Source organism: Mugil cephalus, chromosome 4 (assembly GCF_022458985.1).
Source record: "Mugil cephalus isolate CIBA_MC_2020 chromosome 4, CIBA_Mcephalus_1.1, whole genome shotgun sequence".
Classification (NCBI taxonomy): Eukaryota; Metazoa; Chordata; class Actinopteri; order Mugiliformes; family Mugilidae; genus Mugil; species Mugil cephalus.
This window is the reverse complement of record NC_061773.1, coordinates 10,003,502-10,024,610: the sequence shown is the minus strand read 5'-3', so window position 1 is coordinate 10,024,610 and position 21,109 is coordinate 10,003,502. Positions and strand designations below refer to the sequence as shown.

Here is a 21,109-nt window from a genome sequence, read left to right as displayed (position 1 = left end):
GCTGGAAAAGCCAGAGCACAATGTCAGGCTATGTCTGAGTGTGTGTGTGAAAGGAATGGAGACGCGTAGTAAACACTGTGGCATTAAAGAAAGCATGTTTAGTAAATGCATCTTTGCTTTATTCACCACGTACTTTTTGCAAACTTATGATCTCAGCCTAGTTTTTATTAAAACGCGTCACTTACACAACATGAACGGGGTTTCAAGCTGTAACATTTCAGCCAGAATCAATTCAATTTGTTCTCTGCATTAAAACATCAGCAAAATGGGACAGTCTTCTTTATGGCGTCACATAACAGGCAGATATCACATTCAAGATGAAATCTATTGACACGTGATATCAGTGCCTCTGACTTTTTACTTTCAGATGATAGTCAAGTAAAGTCAGTAGGTTATGTTTATGTACGCAGTCTCTGTTGCATGCAAGCCCTGCACTAAACTAAGACGTGTAAATGAATCCACAACACTGGCAAACACAGTACCGTGATTAGTTTCCTTATTTATTGCTGCGCTTCTATTGTTAGATTTTATAATGCACAGAATATGAGGTACACACTGAAATAAAATAGAAGTCGCATATTTGAGTCCCAACTGATGTTATTTAGATTTATTTCAGGAAGCTGTGTGACTCAGTGTTTTTATTTATCAAATACTGACCTCTGGGGGGCACTCTGTGGCAGTGCAATACTAAAAGCGTCATATTTTTATGTACTGCAGGGTCATGCGTTTGCCAAAACCCATATCTGATGGTTATATAATGAAAGAATTGACTTAGTGTATATATGTTATTCTTTTTTATTTTATTTTATTCATTTGTGAACATAGGACACAAGCCAATAGAGAACATAAGCAGTAAACCACTACCTACCTACCTACCTCAGCCCCACAGCACAGAGACGCACACACATACATATCCAAAAAAGACAGGGTTTTCTCACTGTTGTTCACTTTTCTAAACTTCAAACATTCAATTGAAGGAAAACCTTGAACAAAGTCTACAAAAGGGCTCCAGGTCAAAGACAATTTCTTATTGTTTCAGCCTATTTTGTATGTGACTTTTTACAAAAGGTAGAAAGGAAAGCATTAGATTGCATGTTCCTAAGCTCACAGTTGTGGGGGAACAGCTGTATGAGAGGCAGGAGCTATGGTCTGTTTACAGATATGCAAGAATACCTCAAAATGTATTCTCTCAGTAACTGCTCAGAGAGGGACATGTCAAAAACCCGTGCTCCACTGAGGCTGGACAGTGTTTTTGTTCTCAGACAACCAGGATATCTGCAATGTGAAGGACTTAAGCCAACTTTATATCCTGAATGGTGAAGAATATGGAGCACATTGGCCTCTTCTGAGAGCTCTGCCCCAGATCCCTACTTAATTCTTTTAAATAGTTAAACTATGCATGAAGTAACATTATCGTTGTCTGCTGAATATACTGTACATGATATTGGTGGTAACATTAGTAACATGTATCAATGTCTGGAATAACAGCTGAACTAGTTGAAATGTGAAACAAGATATTACTCGTCCACCAATAAATTAGGTGTATCATTTAGTAAAAAAATAATCAGCAGCAGTCCTAAAAATCCTAAAAGACTGGTTTCAACACTAAGGCTGAATATGATTATTTGACAGCAAACACTCTACACGCTACTTGGGCTTTTGCTGGACTACTTCAGCTTGTATTAGGCTATGGTAATACAATCAGGCTGACATTTTCTGACATTTAAAAGAATTTAAGAATAATTGAGTTCAATTAAATTCATAATCAAATGACTAGTTACACAAATAGTCTAACCTCCTAAGGCTCGTGCTGCTATTGGCATTCAAACCTGAAACGCAGCATATTCTTTTGAATGTAAAAATAAACAGATGAACGCATTTTTAAATGGTAAGCGCCGGCCACACTATCTCCCTCGTGAGTTGACGCCGGTATTTGTTACGGCTGTTTACGTCCCGCCAGATGCTAAAGCTTACGACGCACTGAAGAAGCTACACATTAACATCAGCTCGCGTCGGAACAAGCACCCAGAGGCATTTTACGTGGTGGCCGGGGACTTTGACCACGTCAACATGACTGACACTCTGCCAAAGTTCTGGGTGTCTTAATGGGATAAGGAGAACTTATTTTAGATTTTAGTCAGAGTAACGTGTTTACGTGCACTTGAGTTCTCCAGTTAGAGTCTGATTAAGGCAATAATTAGTTTTTGTCATGTGCATCCTCTGCATTAACATGGAGAAGATGAAGGAGATGATTGTGGACTTCCCACAGGGCAGTCCCCTCCCCCTGCACATCGGAGGATCTGCGGTGGAAGTCTCCAGCTACAAGTACTTGGGTGTCCACCGAGTGACGTAACACTTCCAGTCTGGTCAGGAAGGCCATCCAGCGCCTTTACTCCCTCAGACGGCTGAGACATGCTGGACTGGGGAGGTCAGTCCTCAAGTCGTTCTACGGGCGTGTGGTGGAGAGTGTCCTGTGCTCCTGCATCACTGTGTGGATTGGCAGCTGCTCATCTGCAGAAGGTCTGCATAGGGTGGTGAAGGCTGCACAAAGGACTGTTGGAGTCAGCCTCTCCATAACATTGGACGTTTACACCTCCAGATGCAGGTAGAGGGCAACCTGCATAAGGACCCCACCCACCCAGTATACAAGTATAAAGAGCAGTACCACCAGACTGAGGAAGACTATTAAATTCTGGTGGAGCTGTGCGATTAGCACAACTCAATTGTTTTGCACATTTATTTCCCTGCACAAACATGAATAATTCATCCTGCTCCTCTGTTGTTATTCATGCTGCTTGTTGCCATTTTTATTTAGATTTCTACTTTATCTTTTTTATTTTGTTTAGTCACTGTTTACTAGTATCTATATAAAGTTTACTAGTATCTATATTACAGTTAGTATCTATGTATTGTAGTTATTATGGGTAACAATCCTGAGTGCATAATTTCATTCTATCTCATGCTTCTGTGTGGTTGCGAATGACAAATAAAAATCTTTGAATGATAATCTTCAGGATAAATTTATTAAATATGCCATTTTCCAGCTTACAGACTGCTGTGAAGTTTCAGATAAAAGCAGATACAAGCAACACGGCAGCTGGGTTCTGATATTAATGCTATGATTAACAAAAAAAAAAAAAAAAAGACTCATTTTATAATGGTTCCTTTTAAATGATAAAGGCATGAGATTCATGCATGACTAAAAAAAAAACATCTGGCGCCAGCATAATCTGAGCCTATATGATTGTAACTAGGCAACATTAAAATAATACATACAAAGTATGACACAATAGTACGACACTGGTCAGATCATCTGCAGTGTAACATGATCTTACATTAATAACTGAAGAACATTTATCAAAGTAACTACACAATGATATAAAAATAGAAACATGAGTGCAGACTGAAATAAGATACGTTGGTCCAATGATTATGTGTTATAATACCAAAGCAACACACTTCAGATCATAAAAATAAAACACCTCCGGTTTGTATTGTTTGTAAAAATGTCACCATAGAAATAAGAATATACTGGAGCAGTACAGTGTGCCCATTCTACAGTATTGGCACCTTATAATTTCTCATTAGCATCACCCTTGAATAACAACCTAACGTAGTTCCTCTGTGTATATTTAAAATATATCTAATAAATACTAAGAGTGTAACAGTGTTTGAAGGGACCTCTGTTTGTATACGCAAATGATATGAATCCTGTCAAGTACAAGACAATATTTCAGTCTTATTACTGAAATGTTGATCAAACCATGGTGCCATAAGCAGAGCAGCAACTGACTCATAAACCGCTGGATCGGTTAATTGGATGAAACCACCACGTCCAGTTCTTTGACTCCCTCCTGGCTGGAGGTGAGGCCACAGCTGCCTGGGAGGGGGCTGTCAGAGAAATGGCTGGCAGACCTGGGCACGGCTGCAGGGGAGGGCGGGGCCTGGGCTAGACCGGGCTTCTTGGGTGGGATGGGCGGAGGGTTGCCTCTGTCTGCCCTGGGGATGGTGGGCGATCTGATTCCCTGGGCCGCTGCCCCTGTGGCCCTTCCGATGACCGGAGACAAGGGCGCTGCCAGGCTGCGGTAATCCGTGCCGAAGGGCGAGTTGTTCGGGGTGGCGAGCTTTGGCGTGGCACTCTGCTGGACGGTGGTGAAGCGAGACAGAACTTGAGTGACTGTGCTGCGCGCCATCTGCTTGACTGGGCTGGCCTCCGGGAGGGGGCTGCTCGCCACAGGAGAGGGCTCCTTCGGCGACGGTGGAGGAGCAGGCTGTGCGGGCTGCGGCTCCGGGTCGGTGGTGCCCTGAAACTTGTGGCGAGCAGCATGGAAGCGCTGGTTGATCCCGGCCTGGTACGGGGACTGATAGCTTCCGGGACTCGGGCTGCCAGGGGGGCGTTTGGCGAGAACAGGTGAGGCGCAGGGGGAGGAAGGAGGGAGAGTGGGGGACACGGCACTGGAGGAGGAGGAGGCAGCAGGTGATAACTGCGTCTGATGATTTGGAGGATTTTCATTCACATTCTGTTGGCATGTCTTCTCTGAGACGGCGCTGTTTGGACTATGATGCCCGTTGGTCTCTGCTGGACAATGGTGACCGTTGACTTTTGGCTGCCCAGGTGGCTTGTTTCTGTCCTCCTCAATGTCCTCCACCTTAATAATGTCTGCTAATGTCTTTCCCGGAGGAACTTTTGTTGCCCACTCGCTTGCTTCTGCCTCCACTGGAGCTGTCGCGGCTCCTCTTTCTTTCACCACGTTCACCTCCTCCAGTTTCCTCTTCAGCTCTTCCACCTGATCATCATCAAAAAAAAAATTAGTTTTTATGCAGAACTTTGTATGATTGAGATAATATTCCAAACTTTATAACACTTTTTAACACTTTGTGAAGTGTGTCATAAGTCGGTGTTCACACCTGCTGTTGAAGCTGACAACAATGAGCTTCCTCCTTCTTCAAACGAGAGCGGAGCTGTTCGCGCTCCGTGTCAAACTCAGCCAGCTGCTCCTCCACCCTCGCCTCCATCCTGAGAGCTCTTGTCCTCTCATCCTCCAGCTCCTTCCTCAGGGCCTGACAAGCCTCTTTTTCCTAAATGAGAAATAAAAAAGAAAAATTCAGTGAAGCAGCAGTGGAAAACCTGACGTCCCTAAAACACAATATACACAGGGAAAGTTTGCTACAGAAGAAGAAGTCGCATAAATCGAAAATGTTAATACCTTGTCAAGTTTGCGGCCCAGCTCAGTCAGCCGGTGACCCTCCTCCAGAGCCCTGGCACTCGCCCACTTGCACTCTTTGGCCAGAGCGCAGGAGAGCTGTTTGTGTTGAGCCCGTTCTTCCTCTAGCTGGTCAGTAATCCGCCGCTGTTCTTTTTCCAGCCGTCGGACCTGGCTCCGCTCGAATTCCAGCTGAAAGTAAAAAGCAAAGACAAACAGACGGAGACAAAAAATTGGTCAGAAGTGATAAACGCTGCTGCTGCTGCTGCTGGTTCTGCCACTGACTCCTGTTTGATTTACACAGCACATATAAATATTTGTGGTGCAGCCCCTGTCACTTTTAATTAAAGAGCACCTGCTGTTGTAAGCGCTCCCTTTCCTTCTCCAGGATGTAGGTGACGTCGTCTCCCTCGGCTGTGTCCTCTGCATGCCGTCTCTTCTCCTCCTCCAGGTCTGCAATGACCTGGAAAAAAACACAGAGGGGAGAAACTGATTGGAAAATGGAATCATCCCAGCATTGTATAATAGCTGTAAACACACAGATGTAGATGGAAACTGAGTGAAACACTGCATAGTTTATAGTTTAGGGTTTTCAATCCAACGATGAAATGTTTTATGTTTGAACTTCCACTACAAAGACAGACTAGTATTGCACGTCAGCAGCCTATTTCACTCATGTTCTGTTTCTCTGCAGCTGATGTTCGTTTTTTAAATCTACATCAGTAACCAGTTCAGTAGTAAGTAGTAAAGACCTACACATCCGGACTCACCCTTCTGTGTCTGCTCTCAGCTGCAGCCAGCTGGGCCAGCATCTTCTCCTGCATCCTCCTGCAGTGGCTCACCACCAGTTTGAGAACCACCAGAGGGTTGGAGGTGGAAGAGGAGCAGCTGGGCTCCTTGTTCTGGCCGCCCACAGTCTCGCTGTCTCTCTGCAAGGCCTGGAAGGGGTCGCTGAGGTTGTACTTTCCATAGCGCTCCTGGATAAAAAGCTCTTTGCGCTGCGCCTGAAGAGATTATTAGACGAGAATCAGATTGTGCACTCAGAGAAGCAGCTTTTATTTAAAGTTTAAAGTTTATAACCTTGGTGTAGTAGGTGAATCTTCTCAAGGATAACTTTACTAGCTACTCAGATGTATCCAAAACACCTTATTTGCATGTCTAAATGAACTGCCATGAAATCTGGGGGAGACCATCACCCACATCGCTCCCTCTTCTAGCTCCGTCATGAGTTTGCTGTGCATCTAGTATCACTGTCTATCATCAGGTCGACCTGGTTATTATGGAGTGCATATTTTTGTGCTTATATGATATAAGATGATGAATATGCTAAACATCAGCTTTACCACTGCTTAGCACTTAGCACACACTTCCCCTGTGTGTAAGAACAGCATCAACTATGCAACCTTCAATCCCCAGCGGTTAATGATTATGATTATTATAATGCCCTGGGAGTTGTGATTCTAGTCGCTGCCGTCATTTCTCTCTTTTCAAAACTGGAGTTCTAAAGCTGTGTGCGCACCACGATCACCATCTCTCTAAATAACCAGCAGATAAAAGAATGGGAGAGGAAACGCATAAAAAATACAAGCGCGCTAGCAGGAGGAGGAAGGAGCAACAGATGGTGTATGTCTGGCTATCTTTAGTCGGACAGCTGCTCCAGACTGGGCCTCGGCCAAGGTAGACCTCGTCTCTGTTTAACTCATGACAAAAGAGGGATAATAGAAGCAAGACATTTCAGGTTCAGCAGATGCCTTTAGGTCTGAAGTGAGGGGGAAAAAAACAGAGGGAGAGATAGGAGGGCTGTGGCAGAGCTGGCAGTGTGTCTTAGTGAGGTTTCAACAAAAGAGGATCAAGAGATTGGAGAGAACTTCATCCTCTCTGGCAGGGTGAGGACAGAGCTCCTGATGACTGATACCAAGATTACTTGAGAGGTTTAACGTGCAGTCAAAAGTGTGGACAGGTCTACAGAGAAACATTTAACCATCCCCATATTCTTACATGACTTCTAGACAAGAGCTATTCATTTTAACTATTGCTGCACCAACCCATTGTTTTTTGTCTATTCTAATAGTAAACCACTAAGCAGGACTCAACACCACTGTGACAGAAACTATAACCCATTTATGTAAATTAGCATCAAGCCATCTGATGTGGAATATAAACTCCCACGGTGACTGGATTTAACCGATACAGAGAACTTCATAATGACACGACAAGAAACCAGTTATAGTGATGATCAGCAATCACGGCGGATAAAAGCTCTGCTCGATAAGGCGTGCAATGTCTCCGAGCTCCCCGGCTTTAAGGTGATGAAGAAACTGAATTTATGAATAAGTTCCTCCGGCTACACATGTTCCTCCGGCTACACATAATTGACTCAAATGTCACATTTGTAGTGGTAATTGAGATTCTCAGATGTCTGACATTTCACACGCAGAGATGCTGATTTATGCTCAACGACTGGAAGTAACATTGAGAAGGAAGCATTGACTACAACTCTACAGAAATCAAATCAAATGAAAAGAGTTTTTACAAAGTCTCGGATTCTGATTCTACTAGGTTGTTTTATGAAAAACAGTCTTGGTTTAGAGAGAAGTACAGTTCCAGTAATATTCAAAGATTTAGAATTGTCATTTTCTAAGCCTTCAGTATTGGCACGATGCGAGGAGGGCAAAGCTTGTGAGGCTTTTCTGCGGTTATTTGATCCAGTCCGCTGAGGATGGTGGAGGCAGATCAAGCGGCATGAAGGGGGGAAACAGGAAAACACAGGGCGCCCAGGAGAATTCAAAAATGCCTCTCAAATGTGGCCGCTATCAAAAGTCCAATCATGATTCAGCACCTCTCACTGTTAGTTATCTCCTGAATACTCCTTGTACTCACTGTGGTTTATTGCACAGTTGTTTTGAACTGAAATACTGATTTATACATGGCTTAACATAGTAAGCTTTAATTGAAGCTATCACTTAATGTTGAAGACAAGTGCCCAAAGAGAAGTCTCTCTTCAGGCCTGACTAAATTAAATCAGCTTAGATCAAAGTTTGATTAAATCAGCTTAGATCAGAGTTCCCTTTGTTGACACCTACGTCAAGAACGTACACCTGAACATCATTTATAAATCAGGCAGCTGACAAATTAAGCCAGCATGTTCCTTCATGTGCCACTTGAGCCTAGTTCAAAAATAAAGGTTTTGGTCTTTAGAGATGCATTTTCCATTGGTGATTTTTAAGTTTTTAGGTGATTTTTTTTTATCAAACTTACCCAATTAAATTGTACCGAGGCACACATTTATGCGTAAGGTTAACAGGGTGCCCTCAAAAGTTGCTCGCTGTCTGTCTGGTATAACCTGCTCTACACACGTGCCGCTGCTCAGCTCATCGTTGGATTAGCCTGATGTTGCAGTTAAGCGGAGTCAGGCACCAGCGGAGCCACAGCTGAGCTTTGAACCTGCTCCTACTGGTGGACTTATGCGTGTATCTTTATATATACACGATCAGGCATAATATTATGACCATCTTCCTATATGATGCAGGTTTCTCTTGTGCCTCCAAAACAGTTGTGAATCATCTGTCAGAGTGGACATGGAAACGGGTCTTCTGAGGGTGTCCTGTGGTGTCTGGTAACAGGATGTTGTTAGTGGGGGACCTTGGGTCCTATGGGTTGATGGGAAGGGTCACTGAGGATCATCCCACAGATACTTGTTGGGATATAGTCCATGTAGGCCAGATCAACACCTTGTGGTGTTCTTCATGTCTTTTGAGTTGTGTAAGGGGTGAGGGTGCCTGGTGTAAAATCTAAGTAACATCCACAATTTACTGGGTCTTCACAGTGCACACATTAACATAACTAGATAATTAAACCTTTAAATTATCAGGAACCCTTTTACTCAAAGGTTCACTCATAAACTCATAGACTGTCTCTCTCTTTCTCCCCAGCCTTTAAACACTCTGACAGATGCACACGTCCACCACACAAAGAGGGGCTGTTTTTGTAATGCCTCAATCCTCTGCAGTTGCAAAGAAGTGTAGGGAGTGAAAAGAAGGATTACAGGAAACATTTGTAAAGTTACTTAATACCTAGCAGCACCCAGAGCTTATTCATTACACCACGCTGAACGTGTAGAACACCCGTAACCGCTCAGCGCATGGCTGTTATGCATCACAGTCTAGCTTCATTATTCATGCCTTTTGTCTGTTGGCTACGGTTCTTGGCAACCTGTGTGCTTTTGCCTGGGAAGCTGTCTTTGTGCCTTGGCTACAATGGTTCAAATCCAGCTTATCTTTTACTGACACATGCCTGGAGTCTTTCAGCTGTGTGATGTTGGTGACAAGATCTGTGTAAATACAAAGGGAAGGTGATACATGAGCTCCTTATGTTGGAGACCTATATATTTCAAAGCCGCTTCTGGAAATTGCTAAACAGTCTGAAATCCTCTTGGATGTAATTAACATTCTCTGCTAAACTAAGGGATATCTGAAACCACTCTCTGTTGATAGTGCTACATTCACTGACACTGAATCTTTTCAGCTGATGCATCTCAGACCGAGAAATGTTGTTTTTCTATTTCGCACTGCCCTGTTATGAGACAAAACACAAGGTAAAGCTGTTTTAAGTAGCTCCATTTAGAAGCTCTAGTCAACCACACCATGTGAACCCGACAGTTAATTAAAGGCTCATTTCCATATTTCAGTCCCTTTTGAACTTGAAGTAAAGACTCATATTTCTTTCCCAAACCAAAGGGACTACTGGATCGCTGCAGGGCTGTGTGTGCCAAATACAGGCTGTTGCCAGCGACTGACTTCCTTTTGAAAGCCACAGTGTGAGCAGCTGCAGAAGTGAGTCACAGGGGGAAAAATGCAGTGGATAGTTAGAATGCCACTGATAGTTCTGCATAATTAAATATAGAATACCATAAAAAACCACACCATTAACTTAACATCCTGTTCTTACACTGTATCTGTAGAAAATCAATGATAAGCATCTTTAAAAACACTGATGACTATAAATGTACACGACTACCGAGTGCAACGTAGCAAGTCAGATTTAATAGTTAGCAGAAAAGTCATTAGAGTCAAAGACATGAACAGGTTATCGTGTACTTGTGTAAAAATGTACTGAAAGAAATCTACTTTGCTGGCTGCTGCTTTTATCGTGGTATCGAAGATAAATATATTTTTTTTTTTACATGACAACGACAGTGTAGTGGTGACGCATCAGTTTAGACCAGACTTCCTTCTTTAACTACTTTTGGCCTAAATTTGCCTAAATTTGGCCTAAAGTGCTCATCACAAAACAAAATATAGCCGAGGCTGATGGAAACGTCACTAGTTTTCCAGTTGTTCACAAGTATTTGGTCAAAAACCAAACCTGCATGCCCCAACATTACACTGCTCCAAATGTATCCACCACTCTTATGTGTGTTTGCACATGGATGAGTAAGAAAGTTGTATTTAAAGCCTAAGGACAATAAAGCTTCTTCTTTTTCTTCTAAACTAGAACTCTGATCTGATGGTGTCACTAGATAAGGAGTGAAAGTATCACCCAAGTTGTAATCTCTATGAACATATATCAGCACATGATTGGGCAGAATCTGTAGGCGAGGAACTAGATGCTGGCACTGGATTTTGTTTTTAACTGAGCAGGATTTGGTTGCGTGCAGGTAAACATTTAAAGTGAAGAGCAGAAGAGTTAAAACGTACGGTCATACCCTGTCAGTGTGTTCATAAAAGTAAATACTTTAAACAAATCTGCTCTGATGGTTTAAAACTCCTGTAAACTGTCTATTTGTAGATGTTGCCTCTCAAATCCAACAACATTCTTGCATCTCAAGTTTCTCATTGGACTAAAAACAACGATCTGTGTACACAACAGCGCGTCTTAACTGGGTATTTGTTTCCTGGACACCTGATGGATGCACCTGAACGCATCAAAGATTGGCTGCTAACCCCTCAGAGGCTATGTCATCAATCCCAGACTGACAAAACTACTGCAATTCATACAAATGTGTCAACCATACAGATGCATTACAGGCAGATTCATGAAATGTCTGCCCAGGCTTACAGGTACTGCCCACTATGTGTAAGATATTTCACTGTTTTAGCACGTTGTTAAACTGCTGGTAGTATTTACACTCTGAGAGCAAACCATCCAACATCAGTTTTTTCCAACAAATCCTGGGGAAGAGCTACACCATCAATCTACTGTCATGAGAAGTCGAGACTCGAGAAGATTTGACCTTGTCAAGTCCTTAACAGCTGAACGGCAGAAAGATATAAGCTTGTATTTCCACTTTTTCTAACACATTCAGAAAAACAGAAATCCTGCAGCGCAGTGATTTAAATTCCTAACCGTTCCATAAGTGGAATAAATCTTTGCGCCGCTAACATACAGTTTTCATTCATTTCCTCCACCTATTTTCCAGTAGATTAGTGGTTACAGTATACAGGTCTTTAATCCAATAAGCAGGATGAATGGGTTAACAGTTTGTGCTGATGGAACCATGAGAGAAGGCCAGCCACATTCCCCTCAAGCTCCAGTTAAGGCCCATGTTTATTTGTTCACTCCTACTCTAGCTCACATTGAGTCATTGGGCACCCAGCGTGCTGTAAGTCTTCTTGCCTTAGATGGCCAGATCCCAGGAGAGATGTAGGAATGTGGTCTAGACACAACACATGAACAGTGAGCTGTAGACTCTCTCAGCCCTGCTCCCTAGTCTTCTCCTGTTATTTCTTTCAATGGTGCATTTTACACCAACATGGTGAATAGCATTCCAGGAGTGTAATGGCTGTAAAGTTTTAATATTAATGGGGTGGACTCTGCAGACTGAGTTGTAAGAAATACACTCATCTTTTGCAGATATGTTAAATTACTAAGTGGCTTAGTCACTGCTTATCTTAAATTTGTGATCTACTATCAGTGACAGGGTTTTACCGTTTTCCAGCTATATTAAGAAATGACAAAACAATCTTAAGGCAATGCATCAGTCACAGAAAGCATGTGGACCTGCAGGACAAGGTACAGCAAAGGAGTCAGTATGGGAAAATAGCCCGACAATCCTTTAATTGAAATGCAACATTAAGCCTGCCAAGGCGTCTTAAGTTTGGACCTGGCTGCTACTTGTCAAACTGAGTGTACTCTACGCTGGGGCTGCTTCTAATTGAGTTTATGTTCAAGTTCACTGGAGCGTCTGCTCATTTCAGCTTGTGTTATTATGAGACAGTGCCCCGAAAGATTCACTTCATCCTCCAGAGGAATAGAAAGTAGTTTGCTTAGAGCAAATTGGACAAAGCCGGAGGAATATTAGCTTTAGACAAACAGCTTTGCCCATTTCAAACGGATTTCTGTTTAGTCTAATAGTCTACTGACTTTAATTTACAAGAAAGTGCTCCCATTGACTGATGTTGTTGTCATATCCTTAAGCAGATTATCTGCAACCAGACACTGTGAAGCATACATCACCAGTCAAGGTTTGGACACACCTTCTCATTCAGCTCAATGGGAAGGTGTGTCCAAACTTTTGACTGGTAGTGTAAGTGCACACCAAAACTGTACTGCTTCCTGTGATAAATGTAACTGAGATGGTGCACCCAATATCTGCATCAGCTCTCCTCACAAAAAGCTACCTGGGTATACATACGCTTGGAAATTTGCTATTTCTGTTATCAAACTGCCATTGCTATTGTGTTGCATGAGTGATGATCAGACAGCAAGTTTGTCTGGTATGAGGTCTTCAATGCATGCATGCATTATTTTCTGTCAATACCAAAAACAAATGTTAAATATTGCTTCTATGGACTTTCATTTCAACTATGAAAGTCGTGAGTAAAAGTGAGCATGACCCATTGAGCCACAATAGCCAGATTAAAGGGGAAGTACACCAGGATGAAATAAGGTAGGGCTTATTTGGCCATTTTCGATTAACAGTTTGTCACTTCTCAATTCCAAAATTTGCAAAAACGTCCAAAGAATCACTTTCTAACTATGTTACAGGCTCTGATGTTGGATACCTTCAGGGCTTCAATGATGAGGTCCCGGGCCTCCAGCTCTCCTTCCAGGATGCTGAAAAGCATCAGCAAATCTGTCTTGGTCAAACTGTCCATGTTCAGTTTGGACTGTGAAGGCAAAAGACAGAAAGAGACAACTTATTCATGTTATCAGACTTACACACTTAGTAGTTAATAATTTACTAACCTGTATTGTCATTTAATTTACCAGATAGTGCTACAACTACAACTAATAATCATTGCTTCTTCTTTTCTCTAAACTACGCAACGATTTCTCAGTTGTTGCATTTCATCTTGAAACAAATCCCCATGTTTTCCGATTTCACCCAAATCAGACACACGTCTCTGGTCTAGTCCACTGATATATGAGCTTCCTGTGTATATGTGGGTATTATCTTGGGGTGGTGTAATCTTGCTAAGCACTGAAGTATTAAAGGGAACCAGACTGGTTAGTTTTGGAATAATTCAGAGGTACAACGAGTATCTCTTTAAAGACATGATGAATATTTGCCAAATGAAGTGTGAGGACAACATTTTGCCTTTGAGTTCCTCGCTAACATGGAGATGGCACATGCTGACATGTCTACAGACCGTATACCAAAAAGGACACTGTTCATCTTCCAGCATCTTAACTGCTCCAGCTGCATTAAAGCTGTCTGATTGATAATGCGCATGTAACTTTAGAATTTAAAATATAATACCACTTTGTTTTGTTTTCCCCGCTGCGTGCTCTGTTCATAATGGGCGACAGTTACTCGTTTCGTGTTGGAAATGTGATGTGGTTTCTTTGTAGTGTCTCTGCGCTCTAATCTCACAGCTGTGTGGGTCCTCCTGACAAGCCCTGCGGTGTCCACAGCTCAAACATCCAACCACACTGAACATATGCGGGCCTCTCTTTGAAATGTGATCAAAGCTGTTGATGTTATTACATTAAGCATCCTTTTCAGAGGATTGTCGTGTGGGACATGTAGAGGAGATGAATGCAACGCTGACTTACTACTTTATGATCTAAGAAAAAAAAAAGCTCTGCCATGACTACAATGCAATCCACACCTGAACAAGCAATCATTCAACAGGCTCTGCTCTGAGCACTCTGCGGTCACCGCAACTTTCCACATCGTGAAGTCATCAGGAGAGGGTGGGCTGATCTCTTTAAGCAGCATAATGAGGGACGGGAGCCCCTGGACCTTTAACATCTGAGCAAGGAAGCTACAATATTGACTATTCATCTTCAGTAGCATGAGTAACAAGAAGCCTGAAAACACATGGTGCTGTGACAAATGTGCATTTACGCGACACTTCTGTGGAGCAGTAAGCAGAAGTAAGAAGAGGAATGAGCTGTAACCCTGGTGAACTACGCCAGCAGCCTACAGCAGCGTCTTCTCACAAAGAGGGCACAGAATTTTAGCTGTGCCTCCAGCAGCACTCATGGTCTGTGGCTTAACCACAAGGGTAAGATGCTAATTAAACTACAGCATATACACCTCCCTTGGTTTTGGTTTACAGGCTTGCTCGCTAATTTCACAGGCCACCATAATCACTGTGAGAAGAGTGCGCGCGCTGCGTTATGAGAAATGTCTGGACCAGCGGCAGTGTGTCGTCGTGCTTGTTTAGATCCTCATCATTTTGAACTGATTCCACCTAATCCCCCGAGTTACAGTCGGCGATCATGGGGCTACGCGAGCAAAGAGTTATAGCATGAGAAAAACAAATATTCCCACACGTTCTCCTGGCTTCACTTCCGAGAGCCCTGCGTTCGTAATCCTTTTATCCGTGTTTGTTTTAAGCCTGGTCGGCCATGTGCCTCGTCTGCGACACAGAAAACTTCTTAAAAACACAGAGCAGCTCTTTAACGCAAAAACGTTTGCGTCGCTTCGGAGCAAAGAGGCACTCAGTTTGTGAGGAGCCCTGTCTGTGTACTGTGTAAGGGTAAAAAATAAAAACACTCCTTCGCCCTAATCCTACCAAAGTCCATTAAGAATGCCCCCTGTTTTAGCTTCCTGAGGATAATATCTTGAGCTTAGTATATCTAAGATCAAGATGAATCTCAGCGAGGGTCATACTGAGAATATTCATAACAATATTGAATACAGTGAATTGTTATGCAGTGAATTAAGTCACCGCATTGTATGTAAACTAGTACTTTAGTACTAGTCCTTTGGCTGATATACATACATCGTTTGGAATGTGTGCTCTTTTTAAATAGTGGTTGTACCTTTTATTTAAAGCTACAATGTGTAACTATTCATTTTCTGGCAGTAATTACACTAACTGTCAACACATGGCATATCCCGAAGAGTCTTCAGTGTTTTCCAACAAGTAAAAAGCCACACCTGTGTGTGCCGTGTGTTTGTCCTCACCAGTGATCGCCGTAATCCTTCCTCTGAATTTGTTTCTCACAAGGACCATCTCAACATTTTTTTTAAATATTTCTTTGTAACTCCCGCTCACCATACTTTGATATGCTGTAGGCTACTTTTTTGAACCCTTCATGAGGGGCAAGAAGAAACCTTGAAAGGTTAATGGAAGCGAGCAATGTAGTGTTGTAATGACTGATGGAAATTTTAAGGTGACGCGATTGAGGCAGAGAACAACAGAGCGACTGACATGACAAAGAGTTCCCCAAATGTTTACTGCAAGGACACACTGTCCACAACTTTGGCTCCTACCACCAAATCGGCCATGCTCGTAGTAGGCTGGGGTGAACCCAAACAGGGCGACAGCTTTGCCGATGATAGTTTCTTTAAAGAAAGAAAAGCTACCTAAATCCGTACACAAGCAATAATTATTATTTTTCTGATCTTCTTATTTCACTTTATTATTTTCACATACAGAGGATTTCGCTATTTAATTTACACCAATTTACCAGTGCACATTAGCTTGGTCAGGGCTTACATTTAATCACAGATCGAGACAATTGTTTTACTTCAATCTGTGTTATTTGGACAGCTCTAAAGTCATTTCAAAACAAGGAATTAAGACAGCACAGTAGTTTTCTGTAACTCACTAAACCCAAAAGTGTCACTTTCTTTTTCAAAAACAACAAAAACAGTTACCAAAAAAAGAAAATAAAGAGGATAAAAATACAATATGAGAAGTGGGTCAGGTGATGGGAAGCCAGTCTGAGAGGTCTGCTGAACTTCCTCGCTGTGTGAGGCAGGGTGGCTTGACCAGATGCAGCATGTCTGGATACTAAATTGGATTTGTGAGCCAACCTAATTTCTGCACAGGCCACTTGCATGCTTTTCCACTCGGCTTCCAACTTGTGACTTCTGCAGCCCAGTCCTAAAGCGACCTCAATAAAGTAGTTTGGTGGTGCAAACTGTTCTGTTTTTGGGTTAATTAACGGTTTCCTAACACATGGATCCGCTGCATGTGAAAACAAGGAGCTCTATCACGACGTCAACTGAGTGAAGTAGTTGACTGAAAGTAGTTTGAGAAGGCTAAAATGTTTAGTCTTTTGCGCGAACTCAACGCATCTTAAGGTATTTGGCCAAACGGTTCGGCCTGTAGCCTTGACTACTTTAGCTACATCTCTTTTTTTCTTAGTTTAACACTAAACAACACGGCAAAACACTGTGAATTATCCTACCCGGCTTCACGGCGACAACACGAAAGCGTTGTCAGTGGCTCTTTCTTACCTTCATGAGGCCGTCGGAGCGCTTTGAAAACTCCAGCATGAACTTTTTCTCCTGTCACAAGATTTGTTTCACTTGATTTGCGTCCTCTCTGATCCCGACGCGTCGGAACGGTGGACGGCCGAGTGAACTGCCGCAAGCGACAGCAGAGCCAGCCAATAGGAGGCAAGGGTCCCAGAGCGCTGACCAATCAGCGACGGGTTTATGGGGAAATGGGCCGGGCCAATGGCGGCCCGCCTCCTGGATTTTGCCTGGATTTCTTTGTTTAGTATTTCTTGGGGTTCCTCCTGCCTCTTCTTTAAGAGTCTCTTAAAGGCACGCAAGCTATTCTATTGACTATACGTTTTGAGGTTGTATTGATTAAAAAACATCCTTAAAAAATATATAAATTTCTCTGGAAGAAAAGAAGCACGTTCTCTTACTTAACACAATGTCCTGCATTCACTATTACACCGAAAAGCTTTAGAGCTGCAGAATACTACGAATTTTGATCTGTTTTGCGTCGTCATTTTATGTTTCATGACTATGCACTTTATATTATTGTATTATTAATGTAGCATTAAAGTTTAAGCAGGATTTTGGTGTTGCTTGTTTACTGGTTAAATCTAACTGCTTGACATACCATTGGGTTCGATTTGATCCAGATTTTAGTCAGAAATTGTTGTTAAAAGTGTATAATGAGGTATCAACGTAACATAATAATATTACTGTTACAAATAAGGGCAGCAGCAGTAGCAGGAGCCATATAGTGCAAAAAGTAGACAGACCAAAACACAGTGCATAGCGAGTTCAAAGTTATTGAACGGCAATATTAAAGTTATTGCACAAGGTTTATTTCCCAGCAGCCCTTGTAAGGTGTGTGTTAGGTAGATGTGTGGTGGGGACTGTAGCTCTGGGGAAGAAGCTGTTCCTCAGTCTGTTAATTCGTGTTCTGATGGTCGTGTATCTGTTCCCTGATGACACCGCAGGGGAACCCAAATGTGGACTGGATGGATTGGGTCGTTACTGAGTTAAAATATTATTCACATTTATTTAACAAGTCATTATGCCAGCTTTTTTTTTTTTTTTTTTTTTTAATCCTGCCAAAACATCTTTATTGATTGTTGGATTACAGTGTAGTTATAGTTGACCTCCATCTGATGGCAACAGTCTCCGAGGCGGCAGAGCTGCAGTGAGTCTGTGTGATCTTTGGAGCAGGCGGCAGAAGTGTCCCTGGGTTCCTGAGGTCACCTGGGAAATCAAAAGGTTTCCAGAGTGTGGGTGAACTAATATAACAGCCAGCAAATTGAAAGCTCTCGAATAAGAAGCAATTTGCGCTATTACACTAGCGCACCCTCCATTTTTCTGTGAGATGTCTCCCATCTCCTGTATCCCATTAAGCTGGACTCATGAACAAAGCTGACTGTATGGAGGTCAAACGTGGCGGCCAAATTTTAAAGGTGGGATGCAGCTGCGTTGTTGTTTTTTTGTAACTGATGTCAGCTGAGAGGTGCAGAGCTTCAGATGTGACAAAAATAAATAAATAAAAAAACAGTTCATTGTGCTGCTGACCTGAAAATGAATTGTTGTGTCATCTGAAAGCTGGATCCCTTCCTGCAATACACAACAGCTGCCAGTAGAGTGCAATGCTCACACAACACAGATATCACCCAATATACAAGTGGGAAATAGTGAAAAAAGAGAGGCTTTTAACTATAACTGTGGAAGTGTATAGATGACAAACACTTTTACTATTACTGGTTTCATGTTTCATAAAGGTCATTCTGATGCATTCCTGCTCCCGATCAGCCACATACTCAGGACTGTGATTAGCACTGCAGTCTAATGCTGGAAGAGAACAAAACACATATATACTCCAGTAAAGCAGTTTGACTTGAAGTTTTAGGACGTGTCTAAAAGCTCCAAAATGGCACCACAGACACACAAACGAGCTTGCCGTCTATGACTATGCAGCATCTTTGTGCTATGTGATAATTGGCGTCCCTTTTTTTTTTTCCCTCACTCTACTGTCTTGAGGATATATAGAGAGCAATGTAAGAGAATTGTCGCTCCTGATAGGCCGCTGGTGCTGGGAGTCTCTCCAGCCCTAATAGAGAGTCTCTATTTCAGGCTCTTCAATTAAGCTGCTCTGCTCAGCCTGCTGAGTGGCTGCAGTGGAGAATCTGTGTCCTAAGACCCGTTGTCCCGTGTCCTCGTCGCTCTTTTGCAAACAACCGAACGTGCAAAGTTTTGTGTAGGTAAGTTTGGTTTTTGGTGAGATGATGGACCATTTATTTATTAACATTTATTGATATCAAGCCATGAGTTTACCAAGACATTATTATTTGGTGGATGTATGTATGCAATGCTTTTTGTATAGTTCATGTTTCTGCTAAAAAAAATAAATAAATAAATAAAAAACCAACTGGCTACAAGTCAGTTCCAGTGAAAGGCTGTGATTAAGCTACAAATTGCTGCTCAGTCGTCACCTAACCCCAACCCATCTTAACCAACTATCATTTCGCTGCCCTCAGTTTTTTTTTCAGAGCTCCAACTAAGCTGTGAGGCGTCAACCCAATCACATGTGTTCCTGCTCTCTCACCCCCCTAAAAGTTTCCATTTCTTATGTCTGAAAAATGGAAGACACTCCTGTCTTCTTCTGCGTTAACCATTTCCCAGTGCCATTTACTGTTCAGCCATTACCTTGGAAAAAAAAAGAATGCAGTTTGACAGAAGCTACACACAACGTCCACAAACATTTGAACACTTGAACAGTGGCGTGGCCATTTTGTAACTGTGTCCCTCACAGTGTGAAATAGCGTAAGTCATCCAAAGCGAAAAAAGGTACCAAACCATTAATCTAAAAGACGTTTTTAAAAAGCAGCTGTAGAGGTTTCTTGATTTCCATTTTTTTTTCAACTGAGTTTCAACTACTATTACTTACGTAGAAATTGTACATTTACCTTTTTTAAAGCAACAATTTCAGTCCTGAATGTTCATTTGTAACACAGTATTTTCAATTCACCCACTCTAAGTAAACAGTCCTTTTTCTGTTTTGTTTATTTTTCATAGTTTATATCTACAGCTAAAAAAAAAAAAATATATATCTCACAAAATACTTCTTGCTTAACCCCTCCAGCTTATTTTCAAAAAGAAGACCCCTGAGTAAAAAATTTAGTTGCATCAGCACAAAGGGTTTTTGCTCTTTTGTACTTTTTCACACCAGTCCACTCCCACAGCGCCTTTCTTGTCTTGTCTGACATAATTGCTAACTCAGGTGTTTTTGTCAAGTCCAGAGCTCATCCTTTCAAAGGTGTCCTGGCTTTCAGTGAGTTTCCGAATGCAAGTCCTAATAGAACATTGACATTTGAGTCAGCCGTGAAGGAACATCGTGGAAAAAAAGTACACTTTAACTTTCACAATAGCTGCTGGACTCATAAGGAATATTTTGACTTAAGGTTATTGCTGCCTCAGCTGTGATAGCTCCAGATTCATTCCAGGTATCATCGTAAAAAAAAGAAAAAAAAAACATTTAAAAAGTTCCCTGCAAAACTGCAATTTAACGCCCAACATCTGAGGCCGCAGTCTGAATCTCTCTTACTCCTCCAGTATTATTCCCTACTTAAGTGAAAGCGTTCTGGTATTCAAAATGAATATTTCATCTCCTTTTCACACCTGGCACTCTATCATAGATGCCAGACATAACGTGGAGATGACACACCGTGGTGGCATCCGATCATAGGAGGGATGGAAAAGGCGGGGTTGTAAATATAGCATGAGAGTCTTGGCGGGAGCCAGCGACAATCTAGGACCTAATCTGAGGCAGTTATCAGCATCTGTTGCCTGGCACCCAGTTCTGTGGGGGCTTTAGTTATTCATCTATTGCTCCATATCTGTCCTTTTTCTTTTTTTTTCTTTTTTTGCCTCTGATTCCCCATACAGAGGATGTCTTCAAGAGTGTGGGAGGCTTTAGCCTCTCAATACCCCCCCGAGTGAGTAGTCGGGGATACAGACATCTCCTCTTTGCTCAGCTCACCTGATTGCATGAAGAGGTTAAGGTTTGGAAATTGATTTGTTTTGCCAGCGGCCATGGTAAATGTAAATTGCCAGAGTGCCTGACCTTGAAGCGGTGCTGATTAATCATTTGCATAACTCCAGAGTGTCTTCAAGCAGTAGACTCCTGTCACTGTTAGCATTTTTTTTTCTTTTCTTTTTTTTTTTGCAATCATGTGGCAGCATCTCAGTGTGAAATTTAATATCTGAAAACTGCTTTCTTATTTATGTATTC

At 42.2% G+C, this 21,109-nt stretch overlaps 1 protein-coding gene across 1 annotated transcript; it reads right to left on the bottom strand.

Annotated features, from left to right (window-relative positions):
• Positions 1-3,001: 3,001 nt before the first annotated feature.
• Positions 3,002-16,972, bottom strand: LOC125006355 (CTTNBP2 N-terminal-like protein). Its single transcript, XM_047582312.1, has 7 exons — positions 16,846-16,972; positions 13,208-13,312; positions 5,975-6,208; positions 5,560-5,667; positions 5,208-5,396; positions 4,909-5,079; positions 3,002-4,787 (listed from the first exon to the last, which is right to left on the bottom strand). The coding sequence occupies exons 1-7, from the start codon at positions 16,882-16,884 to the stop codon at positions 3,813-3,815; spliced, it is 1,821 nt and encodes a 606-aa protein (XP_047438268.1). The 5' UTR covers positions 16,885-16,972; the 3' UTR covers positions 3,002-3,812.
• Positions 16,973-21,109: the final 4,137 nt, after the last annotated feature.